At 31.9% G+C, this 17,031-nt stretch overlaps 1 protein-coding gene across 1 annotated transcript in view; it reads left to right on the forward strand.

Annotated features, from left to right (window-relative positions):
* LOC143052878 (uncharacterized) overlaps positions 1-15,837 on the forward strand; it is a 45,925-nt gene extending 30,088 nt beyond the window's left edge. The window contains exons 8-18 of the mRNA XM_076226025.1: positions 557-847; positions 2,227-2,517; positions 4,508-4,606; positions 6,785-6,937; positions 8,523-9,059; positions 9,530-9,633; positions 10,195-11,427; positions 12,285-12,315; positions 13,015-13,304; positions 13,908-13,935; positions 15,053-15,837. Coding sequence (XP_076082140.1) covers positions 557-847; positions 2,227-2,517; positions 4,508-4,606; positions 6,785-6,937; positions 8,523-9,059; positions 9,530-9,633; positions 10,195-11,427; positions 12,285-12,315; positions 13,015-13,304; positions 13,908-13,935; positions 15,053-15,342 — 3,347 coding nt within the window. The 3' untranslated portion in view covers positions 15,343-15,837. The remainder of the gene's footprint in view (positions 1-556; positions 848-2,226; positions 2,518-4,507; positions 4,607-6,784; positions 6,938-8,522; positions 9,060-9,529; positions 9,634-10,194; positions 11,428-12,284; positions 12,316-13,014; positions 13,305-13,907; positions 13,936-15,052) is intronic.
* The last annotated feature ends 1,194 nt before the right edge of the window (positions 15,838-17,031 follow it).

A 17,031-nucleotide genomic window follows, 5' to 3' on the forward strand; every position in this document is an offset into this window, starting at 1 on the left:
TTTATAGGTTCTTTTTTTATTATGGGTTAAACATGGAACGTATATACTGTTAGAAGCTTAAACGATTAGACTATTTATATATCCGATGGTGTTTAGTAAATACAGTATACATACATTTCAAGCTCAATAATAGTTGCAGACGAAAGTCCATGTCTCCAATTACAAACGACAAGTTTTCACTGTCTTTTGACATTTAGAATTAATGGCGGATTGGGACAATAAGTCTGTTGAAAAAACGGCCCTCCACCATTTTGTAGTTCATACGATCCCGTCACTGTTCATTATATCGATTTCTAAATAAAGGTAAGATATTTAAACATTCATAAACTACTATTGCATCTTGATTGCAACATTAAATGTCTCCTTTTTTAGCATTATAATATATAGATCAATGCGGCATGTACATTTGTATATCGTGGTTTGGACACGCGTTTGCAATGATAATAAGAACTTTTAAAAAGTTTTAATTTACCACAATGCGAATGATTTTGCGCGCAATATTTGTAAAACTCCATGATTATCTAACACTTCGTTTCTCTTTTCGTAATTTATTTAGCATTACCTGTAGTAACCATGAGCAACAGGTTGGAAATATTTAGATATGGCGAAAGTGTTGATATGCTATGTAAAATAACTTCAGTGTTTAAGCTGGAATCAGTCAAATGGTACCTTTACAAAGACGAACAGTACATCTGTTGCGAAAATTATATCAAATACACTGTGAAGAAAGACAAACCATACATACTTTCTATCAACAATGCAGAGGAGAGTGACATTGGAACATATATATGTGTGATACAGACTTTACTAGGACATGTTGAAAGTACCCCTATAGAAGTCATATATGGTATGTGAAATGATCGTTTTATAATAAATCATAAATATCATATTCCGTTTAATGCCGAAAGCGTGTTGATCAAAAGAATATTTACCAATGAACATTTACATGTTAATCGCCTTGATAAAAAAGTCATTTGACTATATAACATCTACTTTCCTTCAAATTTAATAAATAATATAAACAATGTCTTGAATGTATGAAAATATTTTTTTTGCCGACCGTGCTGAATACCCAGTCAAGGTCGTTAAAAACTTCCATTTATTAACTTCAAAACAAACTTAAACGGTAATTATAAAAAATAAAACTCACTATGAGGAACGTACAGAAGAGTGACATTGGAAAGTATATGAAATATGACAATCAAATATCATTTTGGTTTTGATTTTTTTTTTTATAGATTTCAAGGTATTGACCCCTTTTTTCAGAATGAATCCATAGATAGTCAAGTTACAAAATTGGTAAGGGTATGTCTACACTCTAAATATTTAACACGAATTACACTTGCAAGGTAAAATAAAATAAGTATGTTGTTTTGATATTATAAACATGATTATTCATATAACCTAAATACATTAACTTAGATATTGGAGTATAAAAAATGGTATTTTACGTCATCGAATATACTACACGAAAGTGAATTTCTACTTGCATTAACAGATAAGCTTCAAATGACAAACACCAGATAGGTTTTACAATACAATTGAAATATAACATTGTAGACAGTAGGTAATTGGCAATCATGGTAAGTGGCATCTACGACTGCACATAAACAGTAAAAACTTCAACATTCAGGTTCTTCTTTGTCGTGATGTACATGTTGATAGAGGGTTGCTGCTCACAAGGAAGCTATCAAACCAAGAGTTCCAGATGGTGATGTTGAAATCATCCCTTTGTAAATTTTACGGACGACATCAAGAGTTTGTTGACCGTTAATGAATAACCGTTTCACAAATGATATCGGATATGTTCCTTACGTCGTAGCTACAATGCCCTTCCCTTTCATGAATGTGACCTACGAATTAGACTATTTACCGGATTTGTTATCACATAAGCAACACGACGGGTGTCACATGTGGAGCAGGATCTGCGTACTATTCCGGAGCACCTACGATCACCCTAGTTTTTGGTGGGGTACGTGTTGTTTATTCTTTAGTTTTCTATGTTGTGTCATGTCTAGTATTGTTTTCCTGTTTGTCTTTTTCATTGTTAGCCATGGCGTTGTCAGTTTATTTTAGATTTCTGATTTTGACTTCCCCTTGGTATCTTTCGTCCCTCTTTTATAGTAAAATACATACCGCAAATAATTTCGGTATCCGTAAAAATAACTGACTATATTTTTTTCTTTTATAAATGATGTTACGACTTTTTTTTCGTCTTATTTTTAGCATCGCCTGTCGTCACCACAGACATAAAAACCATACCAATATTTGAATTAGGAGACTCTATTCATTTGATATGTAAAATCATATCAGAATCAGCGATTACTTCAATCCAGTGGCAAAAAGATGATCTACCAATAGTTTGCACAAATAATGACAAATATATAGAAAAGAAAGGCAATTCACCAGAACTTACTATAAATAAAATTCAGCAGAGTGACATGGGGAAATATACATGTGTAGTAAGCAATGAAAGAAAAGGAAATGGGAAAAGTGAACCTATAGACGTGCTTTACGGTATGTGAAGAATAAATAAAGGCAACAGTAGTATACCGCTGTTCAAAACTCATAAATTATAATATGAAATGAACAATAAAATAGTATTTTTATTTTGGAAGTTTTTTTTATAAGTTTTAAGGAATTTATCACATTTATAATGGACCTCATGAGTCAAATAACTTCAATACATTAATTTAAAATTTAAGTTCAGTGAATTGTATTCTGTTTCAACGAACCTTATCCACTAACTTATTTTTTTAAGATAAGTGTAAACAACAAACACCAGATTTACGTTACAGGCAAAATTGTATCTAAAAGTCAGTAATTGACAACCACGATCACGTGAGAACACCATGTTTTTGCACAAACAGTAGAATACTAATTATTCGTGTTAGTTGTTGTGGTAATTTCACGTGTACTTTTAAAGTGCATGCAGCATATAATTTTGTATAAATTTATAAATAACGACTGCCTAAAAAAAGCATGCCAAATTTTTTAAAGATGATATTTCGATATTTGTTTAAGCATCGCCTGTGGTCACCACAGACATAAAAACCATACCAATATTTGAATTAGGAGACTCTAATCATTTGATATGTAAAATCATATCAGAATCAGCGATTACTTCAATCCAGTGGCAAAAAGAAAATCTACCAATAGTTTGCACAAATATTGACAAATATATAGAACAGAAAGGCAATTCACCAGAACTTACTATAAATAAAATTCAGCAGAGTGACATGGGGAAATATACATGTGTAGTAAGCAATGAAAGAAAAGGAAATGGTAAAAGTGAACCTATAGATGTGCTGTACGGTATGCGAAGAGTTTGTTTTTCATTGAACTAAAATAACTTTTTTACCAGGGCCCCAAAAAACCAACAAATAATCTATTGAAAACAATCTTTTTTTGTCATCGCACTACTGCGTAATATCTATCACATATACAGCATGGCTCTTGATGTGGGTTTGTGGAGGGATTAGTTTCTGCTGTTTTTAAAGTTCATTTATTGTCATGTGATATTCAATTATGCAAAGCAGCAAACTTTGTTAAGAAATATTACTATACATTCATTTATAATATTCCCAGTGCTTTTTAATCCTGCAATGAAACATACCATGAGATAGAGTTATCTTTCTTATGCATTGTATTTCCATTAAGCTGTTATTCAAAAAAAGTGTGTATTTTCCAATGGCTATAGAGTTAATGTGTCAGGATAAGCCTTCACTAAAATCAAAAACCCAGTTTATTAGATATACTAGACTACTAGTATCAGTGTTTACAAAACTAACAATTTTATTTATCACTATCACTGTATGATACAGTTGTAACCTCAGGATAATTGTTTTGTACAAACATAACTTGGTTTTTATGAAAACATTGAAAATAACTGGACCAATAGTAGACCCTTGTGGTACACCAATCCAACTTTCCGAAAGCTGGACCGTACAAACAGAAAATTGGTAAGTGTAGTGTGTTAATTTAATGCAAAAACGTTTATCTACTTAAACGCATCCATGTGATATCATCATGGCTTATTTATACCAAATGACACAAAATTTAGTCCTGGCATCTGTGATGAGTTTATTTAAGGATCAGGACAATGGCGGAAAATGTATATGCGAAATTCTTCAAATGATATAAACTACTTGATTATTTGTATACTTAAATTTGATTGGATCGGTCGAGGTAGGTTCGAGAAAAAGTGTTTCTTTCACGAATTTATCAGTTTAAACTGTCAAGAATCATTTGATGTTGTGTATTCAGCGAGGCGATGCTATGTCGTATACCGAATGATTTTAACACAATTTGATTAGATTGAAAAGTAACTTTACTGCAAGACACCACCGCCATCAAATAATCTCACAATGAAACCATCCGTAACGAAAACAGAGAAAGTTAAATGGCCTGTTTGTCGATAATTCTATTCTTCAAATGCATGGTTATGTCTTTTTCCGGAAGTTGATCAAGTAATACTTTTACATATATATATATATATATATTTTAGAGAAAGATATTAAACTACCGTGGTTAGTTGATGCTGATGAGTTCAAACGAATGCTTTCACATGGAGAATACCTGTCTTATGAAAACCGTTTGAGTCTTGGTAGTACATTTATTATTGATAGACACAATTTTCAAGTATTTCACATTATATTGATGTTATTCGTTGACATACCTTATCTTTAAATCTACAATAGTGCAATTTAGCAGATGCACCTCAACAATAACGCAAACAATTGCATGAATCGGATTTTGAGCATGAACAGTAATGTAAAAAAAAAATAATAATGTATTGTGGACTCCAGTTAGACAAACAACACACTTTAACAATGTATTTTAAAAAGATTGTTTTTTAGTTGTGTGATAAACACACCTTGATAATGTTTCTATACAAGCATGTTTAATAGACCACACCTCCCGCTTTAATGGCAATGTTGAACATAACAATTAAATGACTAAACACTACATGATAGGATTACAATAGAAATAAGTGTTAAAACATAAAAAACAGAGAAATACACTAATAATTGTCAACAAAAAGTACCAGGTTTAAATTTTAAAACGTCAGACGAGCGTTTCGTCAACACAAAACTAGCTAGTGACGGTCAGATGAAAAAAAGTTCGAAAACCAAAAAAGGCAAAGTTGAAGAGCATTGAAAACTCCAAAAACATTTGCCCAATACGGCTAGTGTTTAAGAAAAAAATATAGGATAAAACCAGGATCAAATTCAAGATTAAGTTTGTAATGCTAATATAGCATTTATTAATGATCATGACAATAACAATATTAATTAATATCAAAGTGTGGTAGGAATTAGATAATCAATTTTATTATCTAACTAAATCAGTGTTTCTTCTAAACCAAACTGTAAACCAAATATATATAGTATACATTTAGTTGAACCAAACTAAAATCTAATAGATAAACTGGATGATTAATTATCTTTACCATAACTCACGAATACAACAGAAAAAAAGATAAAATTTACATCATCAAATGATAAGACATTTGAAAAAAATCAATTTATAATATTATCAAAAGAATAACATATTATCAACAAAACTAAATTATCATCCAAACCAAATACATGAATTTTTGATAGAAAAGTACCGTGTCACGTCTTATAGCGATGCGAATTCACACTCAGCAAAACAGTAACAATCGAGAATAAGTCACGTTCGGTAATCAGGCGACGTAATGACAAACCACAGTCAATCACGTGGTAAAAATTTCCTGAGTTAGTTTTGGCAAAGACACATCGTATGGATCAACTAATTCGTGATGGCGACTGCAAATTTACGGAGTGTCATTTTTAATCTGTCCTCCTCATAACTTTGTTACACAAAGGATGAATGCATACATTGTCAGAAAGAAAACTCAATGTTAAGCCAACATTATGAAAAATACATTGCTTACAAAGCTGGAGTTGCTGTTCGGAAATAAACTAAGGTATATTTGTCCAATATATTGGACTAAGATTATGCATCTTTCTTTAGCACCGATAAGAAACTGAAAACAATGACGGCCGGAAATTTCTTAATACCTTCATTATCTTTGTAAACATCATATTGTTTTTCATCAACTGAATGTTTCTGAACTGGCCCTAAAAAGTTACGAAATATGTTATTGGCACCTAAAGAAATGAGTCTACCAATTCAATAATTCTTCAGTTAATACAAACTAAATATGTAAAGCACACCTTCTTTAGATAATTTCAAGTATGCATCAATTGGTTTTACACCGCAATGTATGTAATTGATGATGTATAAAGACAAACGGCGACTAGATGAAAGAGACACTTCGATTTCAAACGTTGTATGAAAGACAAAACCACAGTTTACAATAGACAAAAAAGCTTCTGGTTACATGTATAAGGTGATGTTTTGAAGAAAGAAAACATACATAATGAATTCAGTGGAAGGATTTGCGTATTTATCTATGAAGCATATATTCCTAAAAGACCACACAAACAATGATGTTCGAATGTTGACTGCAACCTTATCAAATGTAGTTATTTTTTCTATACCTTCCTTTCACTAAAAAAGCGGATTAAATGTTGAAAAATTCACTTTTTTCAAAAACATATCATAACAATGTATTTTGTATCAAAAAATCAATATGCTTGAGATAAATAACTTCGACACCTGATATATTTGAATCATTGATATTCCTGAAATATCTTGAAATACATTAAAAAACGACAATATTGTTGACTTCAAATTAGAAAAAAAAGAATCTATTTTCTTTGCATCTTTTTTCATTTTTTTTGTTTTCTCTTAGGTGGTCCCTGTAGGGCTGGGAAAAGTACTTTAGCAAGTGTGCTTATTGACGAAGAAATTCCTCTCAAATGGAATTCTACCGACGGACTTGTCATATTTTTTGGAAGGAATGGTATCGATATAGAAAATAAGAAAATGGTTCCACTTAAAAAGGGTATGTTTGATGTAATGTTATCTAAGACCATACTCACATTTATTTTGTTTCCCATTGTGAATCATCCATTGATTTCCTTATGAAAAAATAGAAACTTAACATGATATCAGTGTTAAAAAGATATATAAGAATATTATTCATTCGTATCGTTTAACTAATTTGATTCGGAAAAGTCACATATTAAACTATTTTCGAAGGTATATAGAAAACTACGGACAGCAACAAGCATATTGCACATCAAAAGCATATTGCACGGTTATTTCTAGAATTTCTAAGAACTGATTTACTTTGTCACGTCGAGCAATGAATATCATGGTATGGTTATTAAAATTAAGATTCTTTTTTATGTATTATCGATTATTTGAAGAAAAAAAACATAACATAAATCAAATGACTATTAATATGTTTTTTTTTTCTAAAAGACACGATGATATCTATAAAATTTCAACAATATTAAACGATTGAATATATTACACTGACAATTGTGATACAAATATGGTCAGAAATAAATAATCTAGCAATTATAGCCTTTGTATGAGGTCATTACGGGATACCTCTACCAGAAGAAGTATTTGGACCTCGGACCTCGTCCTCAGTCAATGTACTTCTTTCAGGATAATATATATAAGCTATAAATGTATAGTATTGCGAAAAACACATACGGTAATATACCCGATTTCTGTATACAAAAAATATGATTTGCTGAATTTGTTTGCATTGATGATCATGAAAAATTAGTTCACAAATAGAATATTAGACATTTGACAACATGGTTAAATGTACAGATATAAAATATCAACCCTTTGTTTCAGAATTTTCGATTCATACAAACACATTACGAACGAATACAGTTATAAATTTATGATATTGTATGAACATGCAAGTACTCGTTAATCTTTGATAATGAACTAAATAGATATTATATTCCGTTTTCCTAGAATGATTGATTGATAGTTGTTCACTAAACGTCAACATGCAATTATTTTATACAAATCTAGGACGAGACATAATTAACGGTTCATCTAATGCAAAGGTTGTACTGTGAGGGACGACATTGATGTTATGAATGCTGGGTTGAACATATTCAATTATCTCGTACCGTCAAACTGATTTCCGAGTTTAACACTGTACATCGGTAACCGTAAAAGTATCATGTGACCTTATGTATATGTGCATGTTCACGTTGGTTAGTCAATGACATATACATTGTTTCACAGTAAACGGCCTCGTTAAGATGACTCAGTCATAATGTTTTTGTCATTCAGTATCCTGTTTGAATCGAATAAGAAAAAGGATATCAACAGTCTCTTGATGAAGAACGTCACATGAGGTTGTTTTATGTTTACTTTTTACACACAGTTATATAAATGATATCAAATACAGAATACAGAATATTTTTGAAATTAGAAAACAATATTTTTCAAAAAAGTGTAGTACACATGTATACAGTTTCGGAATCCCGGTTCGATGTAAACGTTTTAACAGTTTCTGTTATTGTGTTCATTGTAAATCTAAATATCTAAGTATAACACATAATTGATATGTAATGTATACTTCAATATACATATTGTATCAACATTTAAAGGTGAACGAGGTCATGAAGTGTATGCAAAAATTATTCGAGGTAAACCAGATTTTTGTAGATCGCCTGATCTTGAAACAAGACAGCAAATATTAGCTCTTGAAGAGGCAGGTGAAGCATTTTACTTAGATGTGGCCACACCTGTATCAACAGTCAAATACACACAGAGAGATGACGCCTCTGGTCATCATTCAACAGTTAACGTTGCCGATAAGACGTCTGCTTCCAGTATCAAACATTTGCCCGGACATTTTGAATCACACGTTACCGCCTCAGGCCCTTCGACTGTAACAACTGAACTAGAGTCCTTAGAATTCCAGAAGCTGCAACTGCAATCATCTTTTTTAGACGAAGTAAGGAATGGAAATTATAAAATCGATATAGCACCGTCTGACTTGATAGATTTTGGTGGACAGAAATCATATGATATGACCCACCAACTGTTCATACAACACAAAGGATCATTTCTGTTGATGTTTGATGGTAGATATGGTTTACATAATCAGTTGGAGGATTATCCCGAGGGAGTTAATGCTGCGTGTAAGTAAACTCATCATGGATACCAGGATAAGTATAATGCACACAATTAAGTATGACGAGTTTAATTCATATGTTTGATATTAATGATCAACTGTTTATTACATGCGGAGATCTCCATGATAATGTCGAAATTATGTTCTATTTAGACTAAAAAGGCTATGTTATTAAAATACTTTTACACATAATATTATCATGCAATAGTGTGCCTTTAACTCGTCAATTATAAATTAACAATTAACAATGGTTGTATTTGTGGAGTTTTCGTTTTCTTTGTATTTCTGTTATATGCTTATCCTCAGATATTACTAAAAATATAATATCATTCTATTTCTATGAAATGGTAATACATCTTTAAGTGGTTTTATTTGTTTTATTTAAGCCTATTGGAGACAAAACCTTGATAAAAAGTGGACAACACAATAGTTGTATTTTTTGCAAATCATACCAAATTACATTACTTACTTTTTCAGCTATAATTAAACATTGGGTTGATTCAATTTTGACGTACACTGCAGATACGGATGAAATAATGCCAATGATATTGTTTGCAGCAACACATAGAGATTTATGCGGGGTAGATATATATTAAATATTTAATAAACGTATAATACAACTATAGATGGATAGGGAAAGCACGCCATTATTTGATTTGATAAAAATATACCTTACGTTACAAAGATGCCCTATACCTTGATTATCATACTATTTCTTACATTTTGAACACATGATTTAGAAAGCAAAAATACATTGACAAGGTCCCCAGAGCTACAGCTAAAAGTGAGGTTATATAGAAGGAATGACACTGTCATTGATTGACTAGTCGTTATGGTATATATATTTAACATTTGATATTTTTTATTGTCGTTATCCAGATCACGTGTTCATTTTTGAATGTGAACTCACCAATCTAGACATATTACACTTGTATGAACACCATAAATGATTAATATCCCGTTTAACGTCTGTCTTCAAACACCACAATAACGAATTAACGAACTAATTTATAAAACCCAATATATATCCAATGAAATTAATCAGTCATGTCCTTTTCTCAAGTCAAAACGTTCCTCAAGTCATATTAAGGAGCCAATGCCGTACCACTACCTAATATTTAAGTCTTATTTCCACTTTTTAGGGAGATACAACAAAGATGAAGGAACGCTTCCTAGCAGATATTAAAGAGATGTTTTCCAGTCACGAGAAAAAGAATCACATACATCTGGAGACGATATACTTTATTAACGGAGTAGATAAACACGATGTCGAAATACAAAAAATGACAGATCAAATTGTCATATTTGCGATGAGGCAAACGTCTTGGGGTCAAAGAAGACCCATGCAATGGGTTCCTTTAGAGCTACAAATTTCCAACATGAAAATGAAGAACATTAACATCTTAACAAAGGCAAACCTCCAACAAGTTAATGAACTAAATGCAGATCTGGCTTTGAATGATAATCAAATGGATGACTTTCTTTTAGTTCAACACTCACTCGGTAAACTGATGTATTACAACCTTCCTGGATTGGACAATTTCATCATAATCCATCCTCCTACATTGGTGAATATACTGAGGTCCTTCGTGACAGACGAACAATTTTGGCCGGCAGATACGGACTTGAGATACATACTTGAAACAATGACCAAAACGGGAAGAATCTACAAGAGAGATCTTTTAAAGATTTGGGAACAACCCCAATTCAATCAGTATATGCTTGCAGATGGAATCAAAGAATTCCTCTTAAAGCTTCTTGTCCACTTGGACATACTTATAGTTCCTAAGGCGTTTAAACAATCATCTACAGATGTGTACCTCGTACCATGTATGATCAAAGCAATGCGACCGGATTTCAACAACCTTGGAAGTCAAAGAGAGAAGACGATCTGCCTGCAATACATATTAGCTCAAAGTTCTATACCTAGTGCATTAGCTTACAAAGTTATTGGAGCCGCAGTTATCGCTTGGCCATTGAAAGAGGAAAAGAACAAACCATGTCTTTATCACAAGGCTGCAGTGCTGAACGTAAGTGAAGATGATGAACTCCGAATATGGGTAGACGACAATCGCGTGAATGTTTACCTGACAAACAAGAAATCATTACTCTCTATTTCACCAGACGTTGCAGCAAGCATACAGGAATGTTTGACCAAGAATATTGAGTCGTCTTTATTATTTTACCATAACAGTGTCGGTAGGACATTGAATCCAACAAGAGTATCAGAACTATACTATATGGAAATTGGGATTCCCTGTGGAAGAGAAAACTGTTTTATATCGTCTCTTGAAGTGACGAAAACTAACAAATGGACATGCAAGAACGGAAAGGAACATAATACGAACTACGTACGATACTGGATCTTCGACAAGGTAAGGACACGCTTTCTATTTGTATAACTCTCGTTCATATCTTATTGCACAGACACATACATCTTTAAATGATTGTTGTATTAGTCACGTTTGAGTTGTACAAAGAGAAACATCCTAAAAATAAATACAACAACAAATAAGCAAATAACACAAAGCAAACATACAGCTTGTATTTATTTAGCAACAAAAATAACAACTGACATGATGGAAGGACAAAAGAGGTTAACACCAATACGATGTCCAATTGTGAACGTGGGTAGCTCGTATTTTAACCGGGTTAATGCAAAATAGAACAACTGGATATCATGGATTTCTATCACAGAGTTGATTAATTTGTCTAGCTTTCAATTGCAGCGAGGATTAAGGGTTTATTTATTAATATTTAATTTGTTACAAAAATGTCTGCAGACGATTTTGCACAAACAAATTCCTGTTCTTCATCCTCGTGTTTTTTTTCCGGTAGAACGCTTGTAATTTATGCAAAATTATGATGAAAACCACAAATATATCTTTCAAATGATACTTTCTCTGGAACGAGTGTATATATTTATTTAAATAAACTTACAAAAATATCTAAGAAGGAAGCCTGTCTTTGAATTACTGGAAGTACTGCAAATGTCCACGATCTGTTTCTGAAAGAATTAGATTAAAGCAAAGAAGAAATATGGTAATATTTGTACTAAGTTAAATTCAGTTTGTATATTTATATCTTGATATACTTTTTATCTATATTGTTGTTATGGACATTCTCGACTTAAAGTATATACTATTTGGAAAGGGCCTGTGTACCTTTTGACATTTTGAAATAGTATTTATTTTGTTTTATTACACTTATTGGTGACTTTATAAAATTGCAGTCCCAAAAAAATTGCAGTCCAGGATGTGCAGGTAAATATAGAGACATTAGAAAATATGGACGAAGATATGCATTCACCGCATTTTGTAATGTAATATTATGTAATTGGAACTATTTACAAGACGCATATACCTGTTTAAACATACACTCAGTTATAGTTAAAAAACCAGAATCAAGTAATTTGGTTTCGTAATACTTGTATTCTTATTAAGTAAGCATTAGATATATACATGTATTTGATAAACCTGAATGACCTAGAGGCCACTTAATGCTTACAAGCTCAGTGTTCTAATTGGTCAGTATAAGGTACATACTCAAATTTCAAACAATGCTTTACCAATGTATATAGGTCATGTATTCAAAGCAATCTATATATGTAGTCAGTGTTGTGCTTTCTGAAAAGACAGAATTTCATTGTTATTTAATGTTAACATATACTACACATCACTCAAATATTTAAGATACCATGGTTGTAAACTGCAACAAACAAGAAATAACAATGTAAGTAAAGTATAATTTTGGATATGTGTTTATTTAAAATTTGGTGTTTTCATCAAAATACAATAATAACACAAAATTATACATTTAAAATGATCTTGTCTTCTGAACTAGTCGTAAAAACTCGTAACATGCAGTTTTTCACTTATTAATGCTTTTACCTGGTCAACTTATGATGTTCATTTTCAAATTTCGTTTGCGATCGTCCAGTACACATTACGTACTTGTTTAAGGTCTCACAGATATTGAACTGCAAACACAACCAAGTGATAAGCATCTTGGTAGATTGGGAAGTCAGATTGAATATGGAATATTTAGAGAATTTTTACTCTATTTGGGAATGGAATCACAAACATGGGAACACACAGAGTCCACGTATGCTTCTCGCTGTTCCAAAGACATTAGATTGATGGCACTAAAACAATGGAAGACATGCAATCTATCAAAACTAAAGGATCCTACTTTGAAAGACATTTCTGACGCATTGAAAAAAGTTAACCTCGATAGTCATCTTGTTTGCCAGGTAAGAATCTTGCTTCACCAGTTAAAGTTTAAAGTTTTTCTATCAGTTTTGACGAGTTTTTCTATCACTTTTGACGTTCACTTTACCCGTTTTAGTTTGCATCATTTACTGCAGTTTATTTTACACCAAAGTCATATTAATAACATCATATGCGATTTAAAAACTACCTGGTCGGAGAACCTAGGTTAGTTCACGGTTTATGGTACGACACGTTTTCGCCAAACCATGAGCGTAAGTACAATACTGCTGTTTTTTGTGTTTTTGTATGTTTCTGTCATTTAGAATATTCATTAATCGCCTAACGAGATGCACTCTCAACTAACACGATCAGATGTTTACGATAACAGTAAGTATTATTGTCATGTTGAGTTTTCTACAGATCCTCTTTTTAAACTGATATACTTTTATGTATTCACAAATACGTTCCAGATGTAAATGGTTCTGTCGTGATACGAGCTGTGTTATTGGCTGTCCTTACTTGTAAATTAGGGTGTTCGCTCAGATCGTTTACCTCTTTCGTAATGCATTACAGAGAATAATTGAGAACTTGAAATATGATTTTTGTTTTTAAATAAGAAAAATAAATCTTATCGTTTTTATTAGATATTCAGAGAAAACATGGATTTAGTAGGTAAGTTATATTTAAATATATTTACCTGGATTGCATTATCTTTGATGAGTTTTTTTGGGGGGTACTATTACAAGAATCCGTACAAATGGCGACCAATTGTCGACTTATCTGTACGTTATTTTGATATTATTCGGAGTTCATTTAGATACTTGCAATAGACAGTGAGATTATGTAAGACTAATCATTTAGTTTCCCTTACCGATATATTCATGATGTTATAAAAATTCATAATTCAAACTTTCCTGATTGAGTTCACTTTATATACTTCGGAACCAGAAATTAAAGGAACAACAGCCATGGCTTCCTCTCTCTCATTTTTAGACTTTTACCACGATTTTGATAATCGCAGTCCTCTCCGTGCCAGAATCTATGACAAACGACAAGTAGTATCTTTTGTTTTTGCGAATGTGATTTGACTATATACCGTTATGTTTTTTTGTAAAATATATGATGTTTCGTAGTGATTTATATAGGCAACCGTAGTATACCGCTGTTTGAAAGTCATTAATCGATTCAGAGAAAACATGCCCTGATTACGAAGTAAAACAGCGATAAACACATCAACTATAAGAGGAAAACAAAGGAACGTGAGGATCACTGATGTACAACAACACAAATGCAACATCACAGAATTATACTAATCATGCTAATTGCAATATATGGTACCTGCCATTTTAGGTAAAATGGTGTTCAGATTAACACACGTAAAAGTGCATTTTGTACTTTAAATCTAATAAATAGTCTCTCTATCGTGAAACCAGGTTTGATTAGCAATTTTCTACATATGGAAATGCCTATACCACATCTGGAATATTGTTCCAGTTTTGTCAATGTTGTGACAGTTGTCAAACATTACTATGAAGTACTCGGGGCTTTTCATTTTGCCATTTGATTAGGGACTTTTCATTTAAGATTTATTTTGAAATCTGTATTTTTGTTATTTTACATGTAAGCTAGTACTTCTTTATTTGAAATATAAGGAAATCCTTAACAGTATTATTTTAATTAAGAAACTAGACATATAAACAAAAAGCAAAACATAAATATTGTTCCTTATTTATAATACATAATCAATCATAAGATGACACTAAACTGACGATCAATTTACATGCACTAGAACATGCAGAGCTTAATCTCCAAGCGGATCCGACTGATCAACATTTGAAGGAATTGTCAAACCAAATAGGAAATTGTCCGCTTCAGTTAGGAATAGAGCTAGGATTAAGCTTCACTGAAGTTGAACAAAGTTTGTTCAGATTTCCAAAAGATCTGCCTGGTTTGGTGGAAGACATATTGATAAAATGGAAGGCAAAGTCAAAAGTAACGACAATATTTAGTCTAATGATGGCACTTCAACGAGTTGATGCAGGTGGAGTTGGTTATTTACGTGACATTGCAAAACCATAAGCTTTAAATTGAAATAATCAAAATTGTGTGGAAAAAAACATTTCTTTACGTATTAACATGATTACTGTATGTTATCATTTTGTAGTGTGCTTGACTGTTGTGTATATATTTGAGATTTCCATGTGGTGGTATTTGTATGCGTTGAGGAAATGTTTGCTTACTTACCTAATGTACATATAATATGATTGTTTAAAATTACACAAAAAAATTTTAAAAAAGTCACAAAAAAATGTATTACTATAACTCACATTCAGATTGTCTTTATAAGAAAGACAATTAAAGCTTTATATATAATCAGTATATTGAAAATTTGAAGTTTAATAAACAGTTAATATAGTTATGACAAAATCAATCAACATTCTGTAACCAAAATGTACCAATTAAAGATTTTGTGTTTAAGATACCATACATATATGTTATATTTAAAAAATGTATATGTAAAATAAAATCACAATCATATCCATCCTTTTGTTCTAAATACAGAGTCTTCTATAATTGTTCGTTTCTTGTTTTTGTTGACCTGTCTTTAAAAAAAAAAAGAAGAAAATAACAGGAAATAATGATAGCCTTTAACGTTTAAGCATTGCTGGATACACTTAAGAAGATCGAAAGATACCAGAGGAACAGTCAAACTCCTAAATCGAAAGATACCAGAGGAACAGTCAAACTCCTAAATCGAAAATTAACTGACAACGCCATGGCTAAATATGAAAATGACAAACAGACAATTAATAGTACACAAGAAACAACATTGAAAACTGAAGACTTAGAAACACGAAAACCAACAACACTAGGGTTGATCTCAGGTGTTCAAGAAGGATAAGCAGATCTTACTTTAATGTGACATCCGTCGTGTTGCTCAAGTTATTACAGGTAAACAGTCGAATTCAGAAGGTCACATTCATGAAAATGGAAGGGGATTGTAGTTACGAAGTGAATAACATATTATTCGATATCATCTGTGAAATGCTTATTCCATAACGGTCAAACATTTCGTGATGGCGTCTATAAAATATTACGAAGGGATACTTTAAACGTCACCATTTTGAACGCTTGGTTTCATAGATTCCTTCTAAGCAGCAACTCCTCTATCAAGGAATTCATGAGTATGAGTTGAACTGTCCCTCTGGTATCTTTCGTCCCTTTTTTACAAGAAAATTGCAACTAATATAAAGTCACGGTGACATGAAAGATATATAGTGATACTTACATTTTACATCGACGCCTGATAGTCTACCAGCAGATATATTGACCCTGTATTTAAAACTCTGTGTCAATTGAAAAAAAGGCGAGAAGTTTTTTCAAATCATTCTAGTTCATTAACTTTTTACGCAGATACTGATGACGTGTTATAAATTCTGAGTAGTACAGTTGTAGCCGCAGCCTGTAAAATCACCATGAATGAATAGGGGAATGCATTCCCCATAAGCAGATGAAGTTGCTACTCAGGTTGATGAAATTGGTCATTTCAAAACAAAGAAAATAATCGTCTTGTTTGTTATAAATAATGGTTCTGAGATGACCGCTTTTGTCAAAATCAACACATTTGTCTCCAAGTAAGTCCACAAAAATGTTGTTAATAAGAAACTGGCTGCATATTAATCACTTGTTTGTCAAAGAGGCATGTTTCACCTTTTTATTTGTTATAACGAAATATTCATCATGGTAAGGTTTCCATAATTTAATACA

The sequence above is a fragment of the Mytilus galloprovincialis genome, chromosome 11, assembly GCF_965363235.1.
Source record: "Mytilus galloprovincialis chromosome 11, xbMytGall1.hap1.1, whole genome shotgun sequence".
NCBI lineage: Eukaryota > Metazoa > Mollusca > Bivalvia > Mytilida > Mytilidae > Mytilus > Mytilus galloprovincialis.